Here is a 26,337-nt window from a genome sequence, read left to right on the forward strand (position 1 = left end):
TTTGTGAATATATCTGATTTTTAATAGTTCTGTTTCAAATGATGTACAGTCAGTCAAAAAAACATTGATTTCGCCTTCAGCTATTTTACAGCTTATCACACACACACGTCAGCTTTTTGCCACACACACACACAGACAGACAGACAGACAGACAGATAGATGTAAATCCACTAATCTCCATGCAGTAAAATAGTGAGTTCCCTCGGAGCTGTTCCAGAGAGTTCTGATTCAATTACTCAAAAGTTTAAATATCCAATTATTTCCCCAAAGAGACACTAGGTAAAAACAAGACTGGTGAAGTTGAGTTGTTCTGATTTTCTTCATACAAAAGACTTCATGATGTGTGCTACCTATACATGTAGTTTCCTATACAGGTCAAGTACAGAACATACAGGTGGTTAGAAGCCACTTTATGACAGGTGGCAGAGGTATTTGACCAGCTAAGAGGGGAGAAGGCAACAAAGTGGCAGAGCCCATGGAACACTGATTGACAGAGCACAAAGCAGAAACATCCCCAAACCTCTGTGGCCCTCACTAGCCTGCCCAGAGTTAAACATCTAATTACACTACAAACAAAGTCAGGAATAGATAATGGAATGAGGAGAGGAAAGGTGCAAGGCATTTGGGAGAGACAGGTATTGTATATAGTAGTGATGATTATACATTGCTCCAACCCTCGGAATTAACAATTAGCACACATGCACAACCCAACACACAAATACATGCACACACATGGGGGGGGGGGGGGGGGGGGGGGGATAGTGAGAGAGCGAGAAACAGCAGAGGTTCTGTACAACAACAAAAAAACAATGGGCACACCAATGGCATGAGCCAACAACAAACTAGCCACACATGGACCATTTAGTGTCTTTTACTAGCTGGGACATCAAATTCCCTTTAAAACAAGAAGGAGGAACGTATCTGAGAGAGCATTGTGTGTGGAGACATTGAGAGGAAGTTGTGAGGTGACAGAACAGCAACACAGCAAGTGTTTCACAGCCCAGAGATGTGGAAAAACAGTCTGTACTGTCACATTTTAATGTGAAGCACTGAGGTTTGCTGACAGTGGAGATTGAACTGCTAATTACACACACACTAAATATAGGTACTAATTTGCAGAGATGCAAGGCGAGATAATCATGAGAAGAGGCATCGGGGGGAGATACGGAGAAACAGTCACAACGAGATAGAATCGCATCCCAGCCTCCTCCTCTAACAGCACGGTCTGAACACATCTCCCAGGTGTCCCATCAGACTAGAGGCTCATGGGAGGAGGGTGGACTGGATCAGAGCAGCAGGGGTTGAACTGGGGTTAAGCCATCATATAAGGGAGAAGGGAGATCTGACTGGGTGGTGATGTCTCATTGAAAACAGACTTGACTGGGTGGGTTAATGGGAAACACCCACCCACATACAACCACAGGTGAAGGTGAAGTCAAAGGCCAGTCCCAACTATTGACGTGAGTGAAAAAAAAAATGGGTCTATAGAAAGCTTTGGGATCATGTGGGCCAGAGACGTCAGCAGTTTTAAAAATGGACATAGTTTGAATCAGATAAGGACTTGTAGAGAGGAGGAGGGTAAATGATTGGGTGACAGACAGAGAACAAACAGAAACCAGGGATCCCAGGGAGGGCACACAGACAGCAGGGTTGGAGATTCTACAAAGAAAAAGGGCCTTTCAGAAGCCTGTAGGTCAGGAGGAGGGGGAGGAGAGGGTCAGAGGGGGGGTTGGGGGTCCAGGAGCTCCTTCCAGTCAGGGCCAGTCCCCATGCCTCAGGATTCCCCCCTACTTCAGCCCTGTCAGGGGTTCAGTTGTTCAGCACTGCCTCGTAGCACTGGAACACACACTGGGACACCTCTGGGGCTCTGCACTTCAGAGAGATCTGAGGAGAGAAGAGACATGGTCTGGCTGGTCAAGGACATGCTGGTCTGTTTCTGTTAGCCAGGTGTTACGTGTTGAGAGGACCTCTAGTTCAGATACACTTTGACATGCCAGAGAACAAACAGGTAGAAACCATTCATTTTCTTTTAGAAAGACAGAAAAGCTAGGCACACAGTCAACAATATACATTTTCTATCTAATAACAAAACCAACAAAAACAGCTAATCATCATCATCCCGGTGGAGCAACTGCTGCCCTCGTCTTTCTCAGGAGTCAAGTGCTTTGAGAGACTAACTATAGTCGAGTGAAATAAAACAGAATCACACTTTCCTGGTCATTACGCGACCGAACATCCTTTTAACAGCGAGAGCCGCTTCAGGAATGATGAAAGCTGTATAGACGGGATAAAGGCTAATGCGCCTGGCCACTCTTTCATACCTTCAAGAAAAGCTCCTTTAGATATGCTAGTCTAGTCAGCTAGTCCATTGCAACTGTAATGGCTGGAGTTTAAGCACTGTCTGTTTAACAAGCGCTGTAATTATTTCAGCAGCTTCACCTACTCATGTGTGAAGAGGAGAAAAAAGGGTGAATAACTTACTCCCCCGATTTTAGCAGAGGCATTTCATTTTATTTGCAGGGGAGAATTCATTAGCATTATAAATGCTGCCTTTTATTACATCTTATCAGCTTGGAGCGGAAAAAGAGAAGAAAAATAAATAACTGTCCCTCATTCCCTCTCAACCCCCCTTCAGCTTGTGATGTTTAGTGAGTCTGTTGCTGCAGGATCTAATACGGCTGTGGGAGGCGGTTTCCTTTTCATCAGAGCTCACACAGGAAAACGAATATATTCCCAGCGCAGTGTTTTGAAAGGGAGCACATGCTGGCAGTACTGTAGTCATGTGTTTGATGCAGTACTACTGCAGCAGCTGTGTGTTTGAGGTGCCAGGGATTGTGTGTTGATCTAGAGAGTTCCGTTTGGCTCGTGCTTACCAGTTCTATTAACAGTTATCAGTAAACTGGCCAGAGGCATTTGAAGTCCCATCAGACAGGGACCTGGTCCTTCTCTGGCCAATAGGACAGGAGATCACACTGATGCGCCATAGGCAATGGCAGTTCCTCCAGCACCGCGTTGGTACATTCCACAGCTCTGCTCTAGACTAGTAGGACCACTGCACAACCCCCCCCCCCCCCCCCGGCTCTGCACTAATGCATAGCACTGCTGGTGTGATTAGTCAGAATCTCTCTCTTCTTCTCTCTCTAAACAAGGCTATGCTGGCAGGTGTTTGGATCAGCTTATTAAGACAGTTTGTAGAAAAGGTCTGATCAGCAAGGTTACATGGTGGGCATTCTGCTTAAGGCTTTGTAAATGCTGCTGAATAATTTTCCTGTCTGAGTCAATATGAGAATTAGCGTTGGAGAATAGGGATTGGTAGAAACATGACAGGTGGGTAGTGGATGGGGAACGGTTGGAGGTGTGCAGGAGACGTAGGAAAACGTAAAGATGCTCAGATTGCTGAACCATATAAGTGGATATGAGAGAGAGCGAGAGAGAAGAAAGGAGAGATGAAAGATGGCACGGTCGTGATGGTGGCTGTGCCAGAGCAGCATTCAGCATTCTCCCACACCACTGCAATTAGCCACTCTGCCATTGGTCATGCCATTGCCATGGGGACAGGAGGCGAGGGTCTTCCGCTCCACTTCAAAAGGTAGCGCTAAGTATCATGGGACAACTGGGACCAATTAGGTAGGGTGCTGGAGGAGCCTTGGGCTGAGCAACATCAGGTTAGAGTAGACGAAGTTAGTATAGAGTTAGGGTCATTATCGCCATAATGATCCCTGGCATAGCTCTTAGCTTTACTGCCTTTCTAAAGGAAGCTGTGGAATCTTCCCACAGGCTGAGTAAAATCCAAAAAGTGTTCTTTTCACAGGCTAAAAATAGCCGCTCAACACAAGGGTGCGTCTGGTTGATATTCACATGTCGTACGGAGCGTGCAGCAGCACAGGGAGGAGAGAGAGCATGCATTCTGCACACAGGCAGATGTAGCATCTTTAGTGTTGGACACAGAGCTTCTGATGGTGACCATCTGTAGGGAGGAAGAGAGTCTTATGGGCCTCAGCCCAGCGGACCGAGACAGACCAGAAGAAAGACACAGACACACGGAAGGAGGCAACTGACAGAAAGAGGGTGAATCCAGATAGTTCAGGTTGAGTGGGACACGAAAGAAACTAAACCAATCACCATCAGAGACAGAAAAACAAAAACACCAAACAAAAATGATAAGACAAACAGTCAGGGATTGATCAAACACCTCACTTGAGTCATTTCATGTCTGACTGAAAAGCCTTGTATCTCCTGAATGAAAATAAAATACCAAATTAGCCAAATCCAGAGGCTTAAACCACTGATGGATGAGTCAAGCTGAATCCCCAATAATGAACAGTGGAGGATTTCAATTTAAAATCTACATTTGAAACAGATAGTCTAAGACAGATTGAATGCCATAAATGGAGTCATCTGAACTGGGGGAAACAAAGAGGGACAGTAAATGCTTTCTCCTCATGAATAAAAACATGAGACTGAGGGGTCACATCAAGGTCACTGTTATGAACTAGTCAGGCACAATAATCTGGGCTACAGCTATTAAAACAAGTGAGCAGACAGCGGTATACTGACACACCCACATGCATCACAACAGAAACATACACACACACACACAAACAAAGAGACTCCTCAGGAGAAAGACCTAGCATAGAGACTTAATGAAGAACAGAGATGGTAATGATGATGAATCGCCAACCAGAAACACTCATACGTGCCCCTGTCACTCTGCTATCAATCATTATCTCCTCATCACACTTCACCACTCCATCCTTCTTCTCATTAGTTCATGTCTTAACCCCCTTAACTCATGTTCAACTCACATGTTCCCACATCTTTCATTCTAATCTACCTTTTTCCATTCATTCTTATTCATACACGCTGTTGATCAGTTTCCTTTCTCATCCCCATCAACCTTTCCCCTCCCTCTCTGCCGTTGCTGAAGTTATTCTTATTCACTCCCAGTGTTCAGGAGTAGTGATCTACATGTATGCCCCATGGGAGACCAGTTTGGAAAAGTAGGAAAATGTATGCTCTGGATAAAGTACTCAAATGTAAATGTAACTACAGTCGTGGCCAAAAGTTGAGAATGACACAAATATTAATTTCCACAAAGTTCGCTGCTTCAGTGTCTTTAGATATTTTTTTCAGATGTTACTATGGAATAATGAAGTATAATTACAAGCATTTCATAAGTGTCAAAGGCTTTTATTGACAATTACATGAAGTTGATGCAAAGAGTCAATATTTGCAGTGTTGACCCTTTTTTTTCAAGACCTCTGCAATCCGCCCTGGCATGCTGTCAATTAACTTCTGGGCCACATCCTGACGCAGCCCATTCTTGCATAATCAATGCTTGGAGTTTGTCAGAATTTGTGGGGTTTTGTTTGTCTACCCACCTCTTGAGGATTGAGCACAAGTTCTCAATGGGATTAAGGTCTGGGGAGTTTCCTGGCCATGGACCCAAAATTAGTGACGCCAATTTAGCAATTTTGTTGCTAGATTTAGCAACTTTTCAGACTAACCTGGCAACTTTCTTTTCTTCCAAACAGCACCTAGCAACAAATTTAGCTACTTTTAAAATTGTATTTGGAAAAGTGACTCAAACGCTAAAATGCACGCATTTAAACTCTAAATGACACAAAAACGATTTTCTCTGTCACACACTCAGTCACAACACATCTGCCGGGCTGCAAAAGTGCATTGTGAGTGACGTGAGCAGCAGGCACTCAGCTCGTGCACAGGCAGCAGCAATTTCAGCAAATTGCAAATCATTGTTGGCTGACTGCAGCAGTAGTACGGGTTTGATGAGCCAAACCCAATGAATATAGTTGGTCACGAATGTTTGATCTTGAACAGAACTTACAACATCAATCAACATGTCTCAATCAAAATTGTACAGCCAGAAGTACAGTAAAGTGTGGGAGTCTGTACCTGAACAAATGTCAAATCATATTTTTTGTCGAGCTGGCCAGTCAATTTGAGTAATGTTATTGTGTATTCTACATAATGACGCAGTTTTACGTTATCCCGCAATGACATCACAACGTCATTTAGCAACAAATCAACCTGCCTCTAGCAACTTACCCTGAAAATTAGTTGGCAACACCGCCCAAAATATCGATGTTTTGTTCCCCGAGCCACTTAGTTATCACTTTTGCCTTATGGCAAGGTGCTCCATCAGGCATTGTTCGTCACCAAACTGTTCCTGGATGGTTGGGGGAAGTCGCTCTTGGAGGATGTGTTGGTACCATTCTTTATTCATGGCTGTGTTCTTAGGCAAAATTGTGAGTGAGCCCACTCCCTTGGCTGAGAAGCAACCCCACACATGAATGGTCTCAGGATGCTTTACTGTTGGCATGACACAGGGCTGATGCACTCACACCTGCCTGCTGCCATTCCTGAGCAAGCTCTGTACTGGTGGTGCCCCGATCCCGCAGCTGAATCAACTTTAGGAGACGATCCTGGCGCTTGCTGGACTTTCTTGGGCGCCCTGAAGTCTTCTTCACAACAATTGAAGATTTGTACAGGGTAAAAGGGATCTTGAAGAAGGAAGGCTATCACTCCATTCTGCAACGCCATGCCATACCCTGTGGACAGCGCTTAATTGGAGCCAATTTCCTCCTGTAACAGGACAATGACACAAAGCACAGCTCCAAACCCAAAGCACAGCAACAAACCTTCACCCTGCAGGCAGTCACTGAATCCGAGGTGCTAAAGGAGCTCCTAAAACTTGACCCCCAAAAAAATCATCTGGTTTTTTCTTCTTTAAGGTTGTTGCCCCTATCGTCGCCAAGCCTATCTCCGATCTTTTTAACCTGTCTCTCCTTTCTGGGGAGGCAGCCACGCTTCGTCCTTTATTGAAAAGGGGGAGATCAAGCTGATCCTAACTGTTATAGGTCTATTTCTATGTTGCCCTGTTTATCAAAAGTGTTGGAAAAACTTGTCTATAATCAAATGACTGGCTTTCTTGATGTCTATCGTATTCTCTCTGGTGTGCAATCTGGTTTCCGCTCAGGTTATGGATGTGTCACTGCAACCTTAAATGTCCTAAATAATGTCACCATTGCCCTTGATTCTAAGCAATGTTGTGCTGCTATTTTTATTGACTTAGGCAAAGCTTTTGATACGGTAGACCATTTCATTCTTGTGGGTATTGGTGTCTGAGGGGTCTTTGGCCTGGTTTGCTAACTACCGCTCTCAAAGAGCGGTAGTTCACCCTAGCTGCCAAACTAACCCTGATTCAGATGACCCATGCTAGATAACAGAGACATCATTTATAGATCGGCAGGTAAGGGTGCTCTCAAGCGGCTAGATGTTCTTCACCATTCAGCCATCAGATTTGCCACCAATGCTCCTTATAGGACACATCACTGCACTCTATATTCCTCTGTAAACTGGTCATCTCTGTATACCCGTCACAAGACCCACTGGGTGATGCTTATTTATAAAACCCTCATAGGCCTCACTCCCCTCTGAGATATCTACTGCAGCCCTCATCCTCCACCCGTTCTGCCAGACACATTTTGTTAAAAGCTCCCGAAAGCACACAGATGGGATGGCGTATCGCTGCAGAATGCTGTGGTAACCATTCTGGTTAAGTGTGCCTTGAATTCTAAATAAATCAGACAGTGTCACCAGCAAAGCACCCCCACACCATAACACCTCCTCCATGCTTTACGGTGGGAAGTACACATGCAGAGATTGTCCGTTCACCCACACCGTGTCTCACAAAGACACGGCGGTTGGAACAAAAAATCTCCAATTTGGACTCCAGACCAAAGGACAAATTTCCATCGGTCTAATGTCCATTGCTCGTGTTTCTTGGCACAAGCAAGTCTCTTCTTCTTATTGTTGTCCTTTAGTAGTGGTTTCTTTGCAGCAACTCGACCATGAAGGCCTAATTCACACGGTCTCCTCTGAACAGTTGATGTTGAGATATGTCTGTTGCTTGAACTCTGAAGCATTTATTTGGGCTGCAATTTCTGAGACTGGTAACTCTACTGAACTTGTCCTCTGCAGCAGAGGTAACTCTGGGTCTTTCATTCCTGTGGCGGTCCTCATGAGAGCCAGTTTCATCATAGCGCTTGATGGTTTTCCAGATTGACTGACCTTCATGTCTTAAAGTAATGATGGACTGTCATTTCTCTTTGCTTATTTGAGCTGTTCTTGCCATAATGTGGATTTGGTCTTCCACCAAATAGGGCTATATTCTGTATACCACCCCTACCTTCTCACAACACAACTGATTGGCTCAAACGCATTAAGGAAAGACATTGCACAAATTAACAAGACACACCTGTTAATTGAAATGCATTCCAGGTGACTACCTCATGAAGCTGGTTGAGAGAATGCCAAGAGTGTGCAAAGCTGTAATCAAGGCAAAGGGTGGCTATTGGAAGAATCTCAAAATATATTTTGATTTTTGTAACACTTTTTTGGTTACTACATAATTCCATGTGTGTTATTTCATAGTTTCGATGTCTTCACTATTATTCTATAATGTAGAAAATAGTAAAAAAATAAAGAAAAACCCTTGAATGAGTTGGTGTTCTAAAATCTTTGACCGGTAGTGTATGTTTTCATGGAAAACAAGGACATTTCTAAGCAATCCCAAACTTTTGAATGGTGGTGTGGTTAACTATCAAATGTATTTATAAAGCCCTTCTTACATCAGCTGATATCTCAAAGTGCTGTACAGAAACCCAGCCTAAAACCCCAAACAGCAAGCAATTTAGGTGTAGAAGCATGGTGGCTAGGAAAACTCCCTAGAAAAGGCCAGAACCTAGGAAGAAACCTAGAGAGGAACCAGGCTATGAGGGGTGGCCAGTCCTCTTCTGGCTGTGCCGTTACTTTGAAAAAGTAGTTAAGTAAACTATACTATTCTTAAGGGTAGCTTTAGTAGCTTGGTAAACTACAACACTGCCCACTCCACGCTTTCATAGATTTCTCTTTCCGTTAGTAATGTTGTTATCCGTCCCTCCTTGTCCCTGAACTCACCGTGTAGTTGGGGTTTCCAGCCTGCACCTTCAGCTCAGCCAGCACCCAGATGCCGTTGGACAGTTTGATGGACATGTAAAGCATATCCTGGCCCTCCACCGTGCGCTTGGCTATGGTGAAGATGTTACTGCCCTGCAGCTTGTTGCTGGCTGCCTCTGTTTAGGGGGACAAGAGAATAGCCCTTAAATCACAATGGTCACTTCTTCTCAAACTTGAAATACACCGTTAACATTTTAAAACTCCCAGGCAAACAACGGTTCAACTCCATCTGCAGATGATGTGAAAACAGTGTTCTCCAAGTGTTGATAATTAGCCTCGGAGTGTCGGTAGGCTTGTGTTACAAGCGGTCAACTGTACATGAGGGGATCAGACCGGTGCAATATGATGGCTCCATGTAGAGAGCTGAACCTGGACCTTCAGCCATACTACTGTTCAGCTTTAATGGGAAGGGGCTTGGGGACGGCATTGCAATCAGGACCATAATGAAAACCAGGCTGCTGTCATTAATCATCATCGGCTCTGGGAAGGCAGGCAGTAGACTAAAGTCTGGGTCCTTTCTCACTTCATACTCTATAAACTGTCCTAGCTCTATTTCTCACAGAATTCACTTTTCATGGGCTGTGACTTTACTCATCTGCAGAGAGCACTGATGAAACGCTGCCATAGTCTAAGCCCTTGCCTTTGCATTCAAAATGGTAACTACATTTTCAGTAACAGTGACTGTTTCAAACTACCTGCATGGCAAAGATATACTCAATTAACTTGTCCAAGGTGCGTGTCTGTCTCACTGTCACGCTACAGTAATGTCTTAATCATACATTTTCACCTTAAAAGGAAATTCAATCTATTCGGGGTAATATAGTATGAGCCGTCATTAGTCATTTAGCTCAGACATAGCGGTTTTCATGGTGGTGTAAAACCAGATTATCACATGTAAATAAGGCCAGCAGGCCATAAGTTAACTAAATATATCCATCAGACGCAGTGCTGTCAAAGTGTTCACATCCCTCGGCTTTTACACATTTTGCGGTTAGAGCCTGAATTTATAATGTATTAAAATTGAGATGTCAGTGGCCAACACACACACACACCATACCCCAAGATGTCAAAGTGGAATTAGGTTCAGAACTTCTTACAAATTCATTAAAAATAAAAAGCGAAAATGTCTTGAGTCATTAAATATTCAACCCCTTTGTTATGACAATAAGTTCAGGAGTAAAAATGTGCTAAACAAGTCACATAATAAGTTGTATGGACTCACTCTGTGTACAATAATAGTGTTTAACATATTTTTGAATGACTACCTCATCTCTGCACCCCACACATACAGATAATTGTAAGGTCCCTCAGTCGAGCAGTGAATTTCAAACACAGATTCAACCACAAAGACCAGGGAGGTTTTCCAATGCCTCACAAAGAAGGGCACCTATTGGTAGATGGGTAAAAATAAAAACACATACATAGAATATCCCTTTGAGCATGGTGAACTTATTAATTACACTTTGAATGGTGTATCAATACACCCAGTCACTACGAAGATACAGATGTCCTTCCCAACTCAGTTGCCGGAGAGGAAGGAAAGCACTCAGTGATTTCACCAAGAGGCAATGGTGACTTTAAAACAGTTACGGAGTTTAATGGCTGTGATAAAAGAAAATTAAGCTAGATCAACAACATTGTCATTTAGGTTAGTATTATAGAGTAACTATATTGAAAAGTAGGAAGCCTGTACAGAATAAATAAAATATTCCAAAACATGCATCCTGTTTGCAATAAGGCACTAAAGTAAAACTGCAAAAAATGTGGCAAATAAATTTACTTTATGTCCTGAACACAATGCATTTGGGGCAATTCCAACACATCACATCAGAGTACCACTTAATATTTTCTAGTATGGTGGTGGCTGCATCATGTTATGGGTATGCTGGCCATCAGCAAGTACTAGGGAGTTTTTAGTTTTGGATAAAATAAACGGAATAGAGCTACGCACAGGCAATATCTTAGAGGAAAACCTGGTTCAGTCGGCTTTCCAACAGACACTGGGAGACAAATTCACCTTTCAGCAAAACAAGAACCTAAAATACAAAAGCAAATACACTGGAGTTGCTTATCAAGACAACATTGAATGTTCCTGAGTGGCCTAGTTAGTTTGGACTTAAATTTGCTTGAAAATCTATGGCAAGACTTGAAAATGGCTGTCAAGCAATGATCAGCAACCAACATGACATTTCTTGAATGTATTCTTTTTTTAATATATTTTTTTATTTAAAAAATTTGCCAATATTGTACAATCCAGGTGTGCACAGCTCTTAGACTTACAGCTCTAATCGCTGCCAAAGATGATTTGAACATGTATTGACTCAGAGGTGTAAATACTTATGTAAATTTGATATTTTTGTAGTTCATTTTCAATACATTTACAAAAATCTCTAAAAACATGTCTTTACTTTGTCATTATGGGGTATTGTGAATAGATGGGTGAGAAAGTTTAGAAGTCAGGCTGTAACATAACACGATGTGGAATAAGTTAAGGGGTATGAATACTTTCTGAAGGCACTGTAGATGGTGCGTGTTTCTGTCAGAGCTCCCAGTCTGTTTCCACAGAGGTCACATGCCAAGCTGTCTCAACACATAAAGCAGGTGGTGCACATTCTCCTCCTCTCTCCTCTCCTTTTATCCCTGCAAACCCTTCTTTGTCTCGGTCTGTCTCACCTGAGTTGAGATGACAGTCTTGGATCTGGAACTGAGACTCGTTGTCGCTAGGAATGTCTTTCCATGTGGCCAGGAACACCTGTCGCTCTGGGGAGAGATACAAAGAAGAGTGAAGACGGGGGGCAGGAATGAGAAAGAGGAAAAAAGAAAGAAAGGAGGGAGAGAGAGAGCAGAATGAGAGGGAGACTGAACGAGAAAGCAAACGGAAATAAGAAACAAATGAACGGTAAACAGTTTGTTGTTGTGCTGAACAACGCCGGTCCTGCTGTGCTTTTAGGATCCGGAGCATTAGCTCCCAGCCTCCAGCAGCGTTCCTACTGCTCGCCCCATCTGGAACCTCCACAGGGGGACAAACACCACCACATTCCCCCAGGTTGAATCAACCAGAGTAGGAACACAACAGGGGAAATTGGAACCAATGTCACAGATGTGTGATCTGAGAGCAAATGCATGACTAGATTGTTTTCTGCACACGGAACTCAGACAAAAGGCTTTCCTGAGATTGACGTAATAGTCACGGGTTGGCGTCGGCCTGGCTTGAAGCTATGGAAAAGACAGCAAAACCATGATTCACTGAGTAGTCCATTCAGGTACACTCACCCATCTTTCCATCTTCCACAAACAGCATGCTGATGGGGTATTGGCAGCTGAAGTAGAAGACGTCAATGTTGTTCTTCACAGCCACCTGTTAGAGTGATTACATAGAGGGGAGGGGGGATGGAGAGATGAAGGGGCAATCAATGACTCATTGTTTTCAAGTAGTCTGAAAGGATACACACTGCAGGGCATGCGTGGGGTTATTGAACAAGAGATGTTATTGTCCTGTGGATATGACACACACGATAGCATACGCTGCACTCCATATTCCACTACACAAGGAGATGCTCTCTCCCTCCCTTTCTCGATCTGTCAGGCCTGTTTAAGGCAACATCTCTTATTCCTCCCTTAGTTCCATCCCTTCTGTTTTCTATGAGAATGAAGATACCATGCTACAAATGATTTTATTTGGCCTTAGACCAGATGATGCCTAAAAAGGCAATTTGACTACATCGTCATTGAAACCTAACATAGAATGCATCCCAAATGGCACCCTATTCCCTTTATGGTGCAATACCTTTGACCAGGGCCCATAGGGGCACTATATAGGGAATAGGGTGCGATTTGGGACACATCCACAGTCTACTCTAAGAACTTTGTGGAGCGGTCACCGTATCGATCGGACTGCTCTATAGAAGAGTGATGAGGACAATGAGGTTGAGTTAAGCCTGCGGGGTGGAGGGGGATGACAAGAGAAATTCTCTGAATAATTTATGAGGGAATATTGGTGCTCTGTTGATGCAGTGCCTGCCTGCCAGGCTGTCTGGACTGCAGTGGGGGTACACTGTATCCCTGGGTCTCCCTTACGTCTCTCTCTAACCTTCACACAACTTCTGGATCATAAAAGTACATTGCTTAATGGAAACATCACTGCTGCTAAACTATGTGTGTTTGTAGCCTACAGTACAATCATACAGGTCTTGGGCCTGTATGGAACAAATAGTTAAGCAGTGATGAGTACAGCATTTCCATCAGGTAAAGTGAGAAAGTGACTGTTGGTTAAATAACTGTCAGCAGTGGTGTAAAGTACTTAAGTAAAAATACTTTAAAGTACTGCTTAAGTAGTTTTTGGGGGTATCTGTACTTTACGATTGATATTTTTGACAACATTTACTTTACATTTCCCCTGAACCCCAAAAGTACACGTTACCTTTTGAATGCTTAGCAGGACAGGAAAATGGTCCAATTCACACACATATCAAGAGAACATCCCTGATCATCCCTACTGCCTCTGATCTGGCGGACTCACTAAACAAGAATGCTTTGTCTGTAAATTATGAGTTTGTGCCCTGGCTATCCGCAAATAAAATAAAAACAAGACAATTGTGCCGTCTGGTTTGCTAAATATAAGGAATTTGAAATTATTTATTATTTTACTTGAGTATATATATTTTTTATTGCACCTTTATTTAACCAGGTAGGCCAGTTGAGAACAAATTCTCATTTACAACTGCGACCCGGCCAAGATAAAGCAAAGCAGTACAACAAAAACAAGAATTACAAACAAATGTACAGTCAATAACAATAGAAAAAAATCTATGTACAGTATGTGCAAATGTAGAAGAGTAGGGAGGTAGGCAATAAATAGGCCATAGAGTTGAAATAATTACAATTTAACATTAACACTGGAGTGATAGATGTGCAGATGATGTGCAAGTAGAGATACTGGGTGCAAAAGAGAAAGAGGGTAAGTAATAATATGGGGATGAGGTAGTTGGGTGTGCGATTTACAGATTGGCTGTGTACAGGTACAGCTCTGACAGCTGATGCTTAAAGTTAGAGGGAGAAACAAGACTCCAGCTTCAGGGATTTTTGCAATTCGTTCCAGTCATTGGCAGCAGAGAACTGGAAGGAAAGGAGGCCAAAGGAAGTGTTGGCTTTGGGGATGACCAGTGAAATATACCTGCTGGAGCACGTGCTATGGGTGGGTGTTGTTATGGTGACCAGTGAGCTGAGACGAATATGTAGTGAGGGCGAGCCAACGAGCGCATACAGGCCGCAGTGGTGGGTAGTATATGGGGCTTTGGTGACAAAACGGATGGCACTGTGATAGACAACATCCAGTTTGCTGAGTAGGAGTGTTGGAGGCTATTTTGTAAATGACATCGCCGAAGTCTAGGATAGTCAGTTTTACGAGGGTATGTTTGGCAGCATGATTGAAGGAGGCTGTGTTGTGAAATAGGAAGCCGATTCTAGATTTAATTTTGGATTGTAGATGCTTAATGTGAGTCTGCAAGGAGAGTTTACAGTCTAACCAGACACCTAGGTATTTGTAGTTGTCCACATATTCTAGGTCAGAACCGTCCAGAGTAGTGATGCTAGACGGGCGGGCGGGTGCGGGCAGTGATCGGTTGAAGAGCATACATTTAATTTGACTTGCGTTTAAGAGCAGTTGGAGGCCACAGAAGTAGTGCTGTATAGCGTTGAAGCTCGTTTGGAGGTTTGTTATCACAGTGTCCAAAGGGCCAGATGTATACAGAATGGTGTCATCTGCGTAGAGGTGGATCAGAGAGTCACCAGCAGTAAGAGCGACATCATTGATGTATACAGAGAAAAGAGTCGGCCCGAGAATTGAACCCTGTGGCAGCCCCATAGAGACGGCCAGAGGCCCGGACAACAGGCCCTCCGATTTGACACACTGAACTCTATCAGAGAAGTAGTTGGTGAACCAGGCAAGGCAGTAATTTGAGAAGCCAAAGCCAATTGAGTCTGCCGATAAGAATGCAGTGATTGACAGAGTCGAAAGCCTTGGACAGGTCGATGAAGACGGCACAGTACTGTCTTTTATCGATGGTGGTTATGATATCGTTTAGGACCTTGAGCGTGGCGAGGTGAACCCATGACCAGCCCGGAAACCAGATTTAATCCCACCGTACCTTCTCCACTATGCAAAATGGTCGGTGATCTGTTTGTTAACTTGGCTTTCGAAGATTTTAGAAAAGGCAGGGCAGGATGGATATAGATCTATAACAGTTAGGGTCTAGAGTGTCTTGCAACAATTTCGGCGGATAATTTTAGAAAGAGAGGGTCCAGATTGTCTAGCCCAGCTGATTTGTAGGGATCCAGATTTTGCAGCTCTTTCAGAACGTCAGCTGTCTGGATTTGGGTGAAGGAGAGGCGGGGGGGGGTGGCTTGGGTAAGTTGCTGAAGGGGGTGCTGAAATGTTGGCTGGGGTAGGGGTAGCCAGCTGGAAAGCATGGCCAGCCGTAGAAAAATGCTTATTTAAATGATCGATTATTGTAGATTTATCAGTGGTTTGTGTTTCCTATCCTCAGTGCAGTGGGCAGCTGGGAGGAGGTGCTCTTATTCTCCATGGGACTTTACAGTGTCCCAAAACTTTTTGGAATTAGTGCTACAGGAAGCACATTTCTGTTTGAAAAAGCTAGCCTTAGCTTTCCTAACTGACTGAGTATATTGGTTCCTGACTTCCCTGAAAAGTTGCATATCGCGGGGCTATTCGATGCTAATGCAGAACGCCATTGGATGTTTTTGTGCTGGTCAAAGGCAGTCAAGTCTGGGGTGAACCACGGGCTATATCTGTTCTTAGTTCTACATTTTTTGAATGGGGCATGCTTATTTAAGATAGTGAGGAAAGCACTTTTTAAGAGCAACCAGGCATCCTCTACTGACGGGATGAGGTCAATATCCTTCCAGGATACCAGGGCCAGGTCGATTAGAAAGGCCTGCTCGCTGAAGTATTTTAGGGAGCGTTTGATAGTGATGAGGGGTGGTCGTTTGACCGCGGACCCATTACGCACGCAGGCAATGAGGCAGTGATCGCTGAGATCCTGGTTGAAGACAAACAGAGGTGTATTTAGAGGGAAAGTCAGTCAGGATGATATCTAAGAGGGTGCCCATGCTTACGGATTTAGGGTTGTACCTGGTAGGTTCCCTTGATAATTTCTGTGAGATTGAGGGCATCTAGCTTAGATTGTAGGACGGCTGGGGTGTTAAGCATGTCCCAGTTAGGTCACCTAACGGTACGAACTCTGAAGATAGATTGGGGGCAATCAATTCACATATGGTGTCCAGGGCATAGCTGGGGGCTGAGGGGGGTCTATAACAAGCAACAACAGTGAGAGACTTATTTCTGGAAAGGTGGATTTTTTAAAGTAGAAGCTAGAATTGTTTGGGCACAGACCTGGATAGTATGACAGAACTCTGCAGGCTAACTCCACCCCCTTTGGCAGTTCTTTGTCGGAAAATGTTATAGTTAGCGATGGAAATTTCTGGATTTTTGGTGGCCTTCCTAAACCAGGATTTAGACACGGCTAGGACATCTGGGTTGGCGGAGTGTGCTAAAGCAGTGAATAAAACTAACTTAGGGAGGAGGCTTCTAATGTTAACATGCATGAAACCAAGGCTTTTACGGTTACAGAAGTCAACAAATGAGCGCCTGAGGAATGGGAGTGATGCTGGGGGCTGCAGGGCCTGGATTAACCTCTACATCACCAGAGCAGGAGTAGGATAAGGGTACGGCTATAAGAACTGGTCTAGTGCGTTCGGAACAGAGAGTAAAAGAAACAGATTTCTGGGCGCGGAAGAATAGATTCAAGGCATAATGTACAGACAAGGGTATGGTAGGATGCGGGTACAGTGGAGGTAAACGATGAGTGACGATGAGAGGTGTCTCTAGAGGCACCATTTAAGCCAGGAGAGGTCATTGCATGTGTGGGGGGTGGAACAAAAGGGCATATTGAGCAGGGCTGGTGGCTCTACAGTAAAATAAGACAATAATCACTAACCAAAACAGCACTAGACAAGGCATATTGACATTAGGGAGAGGCATGTGTAGCCGAGTGATCATAGGGTCCAGTGAGTAGCTAGGCGAGCTGGAGACACGGCGATTCAGACAGCTAGCAGGCCGGGGATAGCAGGCTAGCAAATGGGCCTCAGGGGGACGTCGCGACGGAAGAGCCTGTTGAAACCCCCTCGGACGGTTACGTCGGCAGACCAGTCATGATGGATCGGCGGGGCTCTGTGTCGGCAGTGAAGGGTCCAGGCCAATTGGCAAAAGAGGTATTGAAGCCCAGGAATTGTCTGATGGATCTCTTCGTCTAGCTGGGAGATGGGCCTAGCTCAACGCTAGCTCCAAGCTAACTGGAAACGTTAGCCAGGAGTAGCCACTCTAATAGCAGCTACCTAGCTGCGATAAGCCAGTGTAAAGGTTCAGAGCTTGCGGTAGGAATCAGGAGATGTGGTAGAGAAAAAGCAGTCTGCTATGCTCTGGGTTGATATCGCGCTGTGCAGACTGGCAGGAATTAACCGGGCTGAGGCTGGCTGATGTCCGAGTTAACGGTGATGACTGCTTACAGTGGCTAACTGACTACTAGCTAGTTAGCTTCTGATGGGGGTTCCGTTATTGTTGTTTGTTATTTGAGCAATAATAAAGCAATAAAGTTTACTTAAAACTAAATACTTTTACTCAAGTAGTATTTTGCTGGGTGACTCACTTTTACTGGAGTAATTTTCTTTGAATGTATCTTTACTTTTACTCAAGTATGAAAACGGGGTACTTTTCCACTACTGACTCCTCCTCCTGTAGGAATACAGCTGTTTGGGAGGAGGAGTGCTGGGGTCAGGGGAAACAGAACAGAGCTGTGGCGTAGACTAGAGCAGCACAGTGTGAGGTGACTGCTAATGACCATCCCCACCTCTCATCTCTCCTGGAACCCCTTATTTTCTCTTACCAGCTGCACAATGTTCCATCCCCCCCAAGTCAGAGGACTGCTCTGATCCAAAGAGGCCCCGTCTCTCTCAGTTCTGTTTCTCAACCAATAACTAAAGTTCCAGGGGCTCTCTCATGTCACATTTCATCCTGTTTCTATAGGTCAGGAATTTAAATAACAACCAGACAGTACTTGAACATGATTTGAGGTGAAGCCAAGACACAGCTAAGACGATGAGGCTGAACAAATTCAACTGGGGGCTGTTTTATCATTAACAAAGCATATGTAAAAGGCCAAAGCTGCCATCCCATGTAGTAACACTTATGTCAACCTGACAGTTAAAACAAGCGTGTGTCTGCAGTAGGGTTGAATATGTTACAAATGTTCCATCCCGAGAATAAAATCACCTTTCTCCCGGGTAAACAGGTATCTCCCACCAAAACCGGAAGTGTTATTCGAAAGCATATAAATGTCTGGATTTGATTACAGCTTTGATCAGCATGAAAATTCAAGTCTGATGCTAGCTGAGCCTGATGAGACATACATTAAAGACATTATGAGCCCAAGCAAGCCCAAATGATTGTGCCGTTATCCAATACGTAGCCTACCACACAGCCTACGCAGGACAGAAAAACATAAAAGCACAGAGTAGGCTAATCTAATCTTTGACTGTGGACTGCATTACTGTACTGTATTATATGGACTGGAATTACGCACCTCGTTCAAATCATGACGCTGGGGGAGAACGTGATGCTGGTCCAGGACATGCGGCCTACAAAGTTACAATTATAGGCTAGTGAATGTGATTTTAAATTTGACATTTTTATCATTTGTAGGCTGACACATATATAGGCCTAGCTTTCAAAAATATTTCCTCTAATGTTGTGCGACGTGCGTATTATAGCCTACCTCCTCTTTCCCTCTGTTGCTTCCTTCATCTCTTTCAACAATTAAATGTATATAAGTTCCATTGTCCTTATAGTCATCATTGTAATGACATGCTTGAATAATATAGGAGTAGAATAAAATGCAGCGGGGTATCTCTTGATGAACATTGAATGGTTACATGGGTCTGAATTATGGCTGACCCCATTTAGTCGGCTGGTTGATAGGCTGATTGACAGATTTCAGTCGAGCAGTAGCAAAAATGTTTTCAATAAAAAGGTGTAGGAGACACCTGTCTGAGTGGACTGATCCATTGTGGAGGTGGAGGAGATAGCAATTGTCAGTCTGATGGACTGTGCCACTAAAATGGTATATGGTTATATTATGTAAGAACAATGGTGCAACACAAATACAAATCATTATTTTGCATTGGATAGTGGTCGCTGTGTGCGGTTCTGTAACATCAGTGCGCTGTTGAATTGATGCATTTTCCTAGACCAGTGGTTCCCAAAGTTTTTAGAGTCCCGTACCCCTTCAAACATTCAACCTCCAGCTGCGTACCCCCTGTAGCACCAGGGTCAGTGCACTCTCAAATTTATGTCATGGCTTTAGAAGCTTCTGATAGGCTAATTGACATCATGAGTCAATTGGAGGTGTACCTGTGTATGTATTTCAAGGCCTATCTTCGAACTCAGTGCCTCTTTGCTTGACATCATGGGAAAATCAAAAGAAATCAGCCAAGTCCTCAATTTTTTTTATAGACCTCAACAAGTCTGGATCATCCTTGGGAGCAATTTCCAAACGCTTGAAGGTACCACGTTCATCTGTACAAACAATAGTATGCAAGTATAAACTACATGGGACCACGCAGCTGTCATACCGCTCAGGAAGAAGACGCGTTCTGTCTCAGAGATGAACGTACTGTGGTGCGAAAAGTGCAAATCAATCCCAGAACAAAAGGACCTTGTGAAGATGCTGGAGGAAACAGGTACAAAAGTATCTATATCCACAGTGAAACGAGTCCTATATCGACATAACCTGAAAGGCCGCTGGGCAAGGAAGAAGCCACTGCTCCAAAACCACCATAAAAAAGCTAGACTACGGTTTGCAACTGCATATGAGGACAAAGATCGTACTTTTTGGAGAAATGTCCTCTCGTCTGATGAAACAAAAATAGAAGTGTTTGGCCATAATGACCATCGTTATGTTTGGAGGATAAAGGGGATGGCTTGCAAGCCGAAGAACACTATCCCAACCGTGAAGCACAGGGGTGGTAGCATCATGTGGGTGGCGCTTTGCTACAGGAAGAACTGGTGCACTTCACAAAATAGATAGCATAATGAGGGAGGAAAAATATGTGGATATATTGAAGCAACATCAAGACATCAGTCAGGAAGTTAAAGCGTGGTCACAAATGGGTCTTCCAAATGGACAATGACCGATGTCTCAAGTTGAGGGAGCGTGCAATTGGCATGCGGACTGTAGGAATGTCCACCAGAGCTGTTGCCAGATAATTTAATATTAATTTCTCTACCATAAGCCACCTCCAACGTCCTTTTAGAGAATTTGGCAGTACATCCAAACGGCCTCAACCTCAGACCACATTTAACCACAACAGCCCAGGACCTCCACATCCAGCTTCTTCACCTGTGGAATCATCAGAGACCAGCCACCCAGACAGTTGATGAAACTGAGGAGTATTTCGGTCTGTAATAAAGCCCTTTTGTGAGGAAAAACTCATTCTGATTGGCTGGGCCTGGCTCCCCAGGCCTATGCCCTCCCAGGCCCACCCATGGCTGCACCCCTGCCCAGTCATGTGAAACCCATAAATTAGGACCTAATGAATTTATTTCAATTGACTGATTTACATGAACTGTAACTCAACAAAATCTTTGAAATTATTGCATTTATATTTTTGTTCAGTATAATAAGTAATGTCATTATCATTAGTAGGCTTAGTATAGCAGCCTTGTATAACCACCATCGAGCTGTAGGCCTAAGAGAGCATACTGTTTAGTCTTAATACTGTAACTTACTTAGGTCTATATTTCGATACTTATATAGGCTACTGTATCAATCATTTATTTGTTAATGTCATCACACAGCATAGGAGTCATTCATGATTTGAAATGCAATCAAGCATTTCAGTTTTAAAATGTAATAAAGCGACCATTGCATAATTAGCAAAAACAATAAATAGGCCTAAACAGTTCCATCTCTGAAATTGCAATCACGAATGAATGCGACTGGTTTTTAGTCTTTACTGTAAAAAAGGCTTTCGGGAAAAAAACATTACAAGAGACTCTCTGGTACACTTATAATTGTCGTTTACATTGTTCCAAATAGTCAGAAAACCAGAAGTTTAGGGTCACTGAGAAATGTCCTTGTTTTTGAAAGAAAAGCAAATTTTTCATCCATTAAAATAACATCAAATTGATCAGAAATACAGCGTAGACATTGTTAATGTTGTAAATGACTATTGTAGCTGGAAACAGCTGAATTTTTATGGAATATCTACATAGGCGTACAGAGGCCCATTATCAGCAACCATCACTCCTGTTTTCCAATGGCACGCTGTGTTAGCTAATCCAAGTTTATAATTTTAAAAGGCTAATTTATCATTGAAAACCCTTTTGCAATTATGTTAGCACAGATGAAAACTGTTGTTCTGATTAAAAAAGCAATAAAAAAAACTGTCCTTCTTTAGACTAGTTGAGTATCTGGAGCATCAGCATTTGTGGGTTCGATTACAGGCTCAAAATGGCCAGAAACAAAGCACTTTCTTCTGAAACTCGTCAGTCTATTCTTGTTCTGAGAAATGAAGGCTATTCCATGCGTGAAATTGGCAAGAAACTGAAGATATCGTACAATGCTGTGTACTACTCCCTTCATAGAACAGCGCAAACTGGCTCTAACCAGAACAGAAAGAGTGGGAGGCCCCGGTGCACAACTGAGCAAGAGGACAAGTACATTAGTCACTGAGGTGATCTTCCTGTCTGGGTTGGCGACCCCCTTGGGTTGTGCCGTGGCGGAGATCTTTGTGGGCTATACTCGGCCTTGTCTCAGGATGGTAAGTTGGTGGTTGAAGGTATCCCTCTAGTGGTGTGGGTGCTGTGCCTTGGCAAAGTGGGTGGGGTTATATCCTTCCTGTTTGGCCCTGTCCGGGGGTATCATCGGATGGGGCCACAGTGTCTCCGGACCCCTCCTGTCTCAGCCTCCAGTATTTATGCTGCATTAGTTTGTGTCGGGGGGCTAGGGTCAGTTTGTTATATCTGTAGTACTTCTGTCTTATCCGGTGTCCTGTGTGAATTTAAGTATGCTCTCTCTAATTCTCTCTTTCTTTCTCTCGGAGGACCTGAGCCCTAGGACCATGCCTCAGGACGACCTGACATGATGACTCCTTGCTGTCCCCAGTCCACCTGGCCGTGCTGCTGCTCCAGTTTCAACTGTTCTACCTGCGGCTATGGAACCCTGACCTGTTCACCGGACGTGCTACCTACCCCAGACCTGCTGTTTTAAACTCTACAGAACGCAGGAGCGGTAGAGATACTCTTAATGATCGGCTATGAAAAGCCAACTGACATTTACTCCTGAGGAGCTGCACCCTCGACAACTACTGTGATTATTATTATTTTACCATGCTGGTCATTTATGAACATTTGAACATCTTGGCCATGTTCTGTTATAATCTCCAACCGGCACAGCTAGAAGAGGACTGGCCACCCCTCATAGCCTGGTTCCTCTCTAGGTTTATTTCTAGGTTCCTGCCTTTCTAAGGAGTTTTTCCTAGCCACCGTGCTTCTACATCTGCCTTTCTTGCTGTTTGTGGTTTTAGGCTGGGTTTCTGTACAGCACTTTGTGACATCGGCTGATGTAAAAATGGCTTTATAAATACAGTTGATCGATATTTCAGACTGGCCAATAAAAATAAAAGATTAAGATGGGCAAAAGAACATAGACACTGGACAGAGGAAGATGGGAAAAAAAGTGTTATGGACAGACAAATCTATGTTTGAGGTGTTCGGATCACAAACAACATTCGTGAGACACAGAAAAAAATGAAGATGCTGGAGGAGTGCTTGATATCATCTGTCAAGCATGGTGGAAGCAATGTGATGGTCTGGGGGTGCTTTGGTGGTGGTAAAGTGGGAGATTTGTACAGGGTAAAAGGGATTTTGAAAAAGGAAGGCTATCACTCCATTTTGCAACGCCATGCCATACCCTGTGGACAGCGCTTAATTGGAGCCAATTTCCTCCTACAACAGGACAATGACCCAAAGCACAGCTCCAAACTACACAATAACTATTTAGGGAAGAAGCAGTCAGCTGGTATTCTGTCTATAATAGAGTGGCCAGCACAGTCACCGGATCTCAACCCTATTGAGCTGTTGTGGGAGCAGCTTGACCGTATGGTACGTAAGAAGTGCCCATCAAGTCAATCCAACTTGTGGGAGGTGCTTCAGGAAGCATGGGGTGAAATCAGATTACCTCAACAAATTGACAACTAGAATGCCAAAGGCCAGCAAGACTGTAATTGCTGCAAATGGAGGAATCTTTGACAAAAGCAAAAGTTTGAAGGACAATTATTATTTCAATTAAACACAAAATCATTACTTTAACCTTGTCAACATCTTGACTATATTTCCTATTCATTTGGCAACTCATTTCATGTATGTTTTCATGGAAAACAAGGACATTTCTAAGTGGCCCCAAACTTTTGAACGGTAGTGTATATTGTAATCTAACAGCACCTGTTTGGCACACATATGCACGTAGCGCTTGCTCCTTACATTCCTTCTCTTGATCTCCAGTATTTTCCACTAGTGAAATTTATTCCACACATCCAACTTCCCCTTTACCTCCTGAGGAACCAGTAAACATTACCCTGTTTCAAGTTTGTCACGTGACAGCAAAATGTATGCAGAGGACATGTGTTCAGAGTTTGTTATAACCTATTTAATAGATGCGATTATGATATGCTACAGGTCAGGCCCTATTGGTCACATGCATGCGATGCATACGTGTCACGTAAAAACAGTAAGGGTTGAGGTCATTCCTAAACAAAATGAGGGATTTCAGTAACATTACTTTTCAGTCAGAAATGGCTGTAATTATGTTGCACCTTCAGAAACACAGACAGGGCAATACTGGCTGTTAGAACTGTTAAGGCTCCATGGATTGATGAGGAATTGAAAAACTGTATGGTTGAAAGAGATGAGGCAAAAGGAGTGGCTAATAAGTCTGGCTGCACAACTGACTGGCTTACTTACTGCAAATAGAGAAATTATGTGACTAAACTCTACAAAAAGAAAAATAAACTTTATTATGAAGCCAAGATCAATGATATAAAGAATGATGAAAAAAAACTTGAGTACTTTAAATGAAATTATGGGCAGAAAGACAAATTCAACTCCATCTTTCATCGAATCAGATGGCTTATTCATCACAAAACCATTTGATGTTGCAAATTATTTTAATAATTGCCAATTAAATAAAGTTGACAGACTTAGGCAGGATATGCCAACAACGAACAGTGAGCAATTGTATTCATGCATAAAAAAACAAATAATGAAAGAAAAGCATTGCAAGTTTGAATTTTGTAAAGTTAGTGTGGGATAGGTGGAAAATTATTGTTAGCAATCAATAATGACAAACCTCCTGGCTTTGATAACTTAGATGGAAAGCTACTGAGGATGGTAGCTGACTATAGCCACTCCTATCTGTCATATTGTTAATCTGAGCCTAGAGGAAAGTATTTGACTTCCCTCCAAGCCTGAGGACAAAGTAATTCCGCCACCCAAGAGTGGTAAAGCAGCCTTTACTGGTTCTAACAGCAGACCAATTAGCTTGCTGCCAGCTCTTAGCAAACTGTTGGGGAAAAATGGTGTTTCACCAAATAGCATTGTATTTCCCTGTAAACAAATTAACAAAAGACTTTCAGCATGCTTATAGAGAAGGGCACTCAACATGTACTGCACTGACACAAATGACTGATGATTGGTTGAAAGAAATCGATAATAAGATTGTGGGAGCTATACTGTTAGATTTCAGTGTAGCTTTTGATATCATTGACCATAACCTGTTGTTGAAAAAAATCTTGTGCTATGCCTTTTCAACCTCTGCCATAATGTGGATTCAGAGCCATCTATCTAATAGAACTCAAAGGGTTTTCTTTAATGGAATCTTCTCTAATGTCAAACACATAAAGTGTGGTGTACTGCAGGGAAGCTCTCTAGGTCCTCTATTATTTTCTATTTTTACCAATAACCTGCCACTGGCATTAAACAAAGCATGTGTGTCCATGTATGTTGATGATTCAACCATATACGCATCAGCAACCACAGCTAATGAAGTCACTGAAACCCTTAAAGAGCTGCAGTCCGTTTTGGAATGGGTGGCCAGTAATAAACTGGTCCTGAAAATCTCTAAAACTAAGAGCATTGTATTTGGTACAAATCATTCCTTAACTTCTCTAGGGTAGGGGGCAGCATTCTGAATTTTGGATGAAATGCATGCCCAAATTAAACTGCCTGCATCTCGGGCCCAGAATATATGATATGCATATAACTGGTAGATTTGGATAGAAAACTCTAAAGTTTCCAAAACTGTTAAAATAGTGTCTGAGTAAAACAGAACTGATTTGGCAGGCAAAAACCTGAGAAAAATCCATTCAGGAAGTAGTTTTTTTTTTGGTTTTGTAGTTTTCTATTCAATGCCAATACAGTATCCATTGACGTAGGACTCAAAATGCAGTTTCTATGCCTTCCACTAGATGTCAACAGTCTTCAGAAAATGTTCAGGCTTGTATTCTGAAAAATGAAGAAGTAAGAGCAGTTTGAATGAGTGGACCCTGCCGTGTCACAGAGCTTTTTCCTGCGCAAGACCAAGAGAGTGCGTTTCTTGTTTACATTTTATATTGACGACGTTAATGTCCGGTTGAAATATTATTGATTATTTAGGCTAAAAACAACCTGAGGTTTGAATATAAACATCGTTTGACATGTTTCTATGAACTTTACGGATACAATTTGAATTTTTTTGTCTTCCTGTTTTTACTGCGTTTTAGCCTGTGGATTACTGAAGAAAACTGAGGTTTTTGGGTATAAAGATACTTTAATGAACAGAAAGAACATTTATTGAGTAAATGAATGTCTGCTGATTGCAACCATATGTAGATCATCAAACGTAAGGGATTAATGTTATCTCTATTTCTAAATTGTGTAACTGTTCTAGCTGGCTGGCTACTGTTTGTAATGATTTGTTTAGTGGGCTATGTTCTCATAATCGTAATGTATGCTTTCGCCATAAAGCATTTAAAAAAATCTGACACCGTGGTTGGATTCACAAGCAGTTCATCTTTAAACCTATGTAAAATATGTTTTGTTTTCTGAATTTTTATAATGAGTATTTCTGTATATGAATTTGGCGCCCACCAGATCCCTGGCTGTTGAAGAGGTGGGACGCTACCGTCTCACGTGCCCAAGAGAGGTTA

At 43.0% G+C, this 26,337-nt stretch overlaps 1 protein-coding gene across 4 annotated transcripts in view; it reads right to left on the minus strand.

The window, feature by feature from the left end:
* Window positions 1-26,337, minus strand: part of LOC129853634 (AP-1 complex subunit beta-1-like) — a 50,780-nt gene continuing 24,443 nt past the window's right edge. For all 4 annotated transcript variants that reach the window (XM_055919894.1, XM_055919895.1, XM_055919892.1 and 1 more), the window contains 4 exons: window positions 12,295-12,379; window positions 11,695-11,781; window positions 8,983-9,137; window positions 1-1,884 (listed from right to left, as the gene is read on the minus strand). In XM_055919894.1, the coding sequence (XP_055775869.1) occupies window positions 1,810-1,884; window positions 8,983-9,137; window positions 11,695-11,781; window positions 12,295-12,379 (402 nt within the window). In that variant the 3' untranslated portion in view covers window positions 1-1,809. The remainder of the gene's footprint in view (window positions 1,885-8,982; window positions 9,138-11,694; window positions 11,782-12,294; window positions 12,380-26,337) is intronic.

Source organism: Salvelinus fontinalis, chromosome 4 (genome assembly GCF_029448725.1).
Source record: "Salvelinus fontinalis isolate EN_2023a chromosome 4, ASM2944872v1, whole genome shotgun sequence".
Lineage (NCBI taxonomy): Eukaryota > Metazoa > Chordata > Actinopteri > Salmoniformes > Salmonidae > Salvelinus > Salvelinus fontinalis.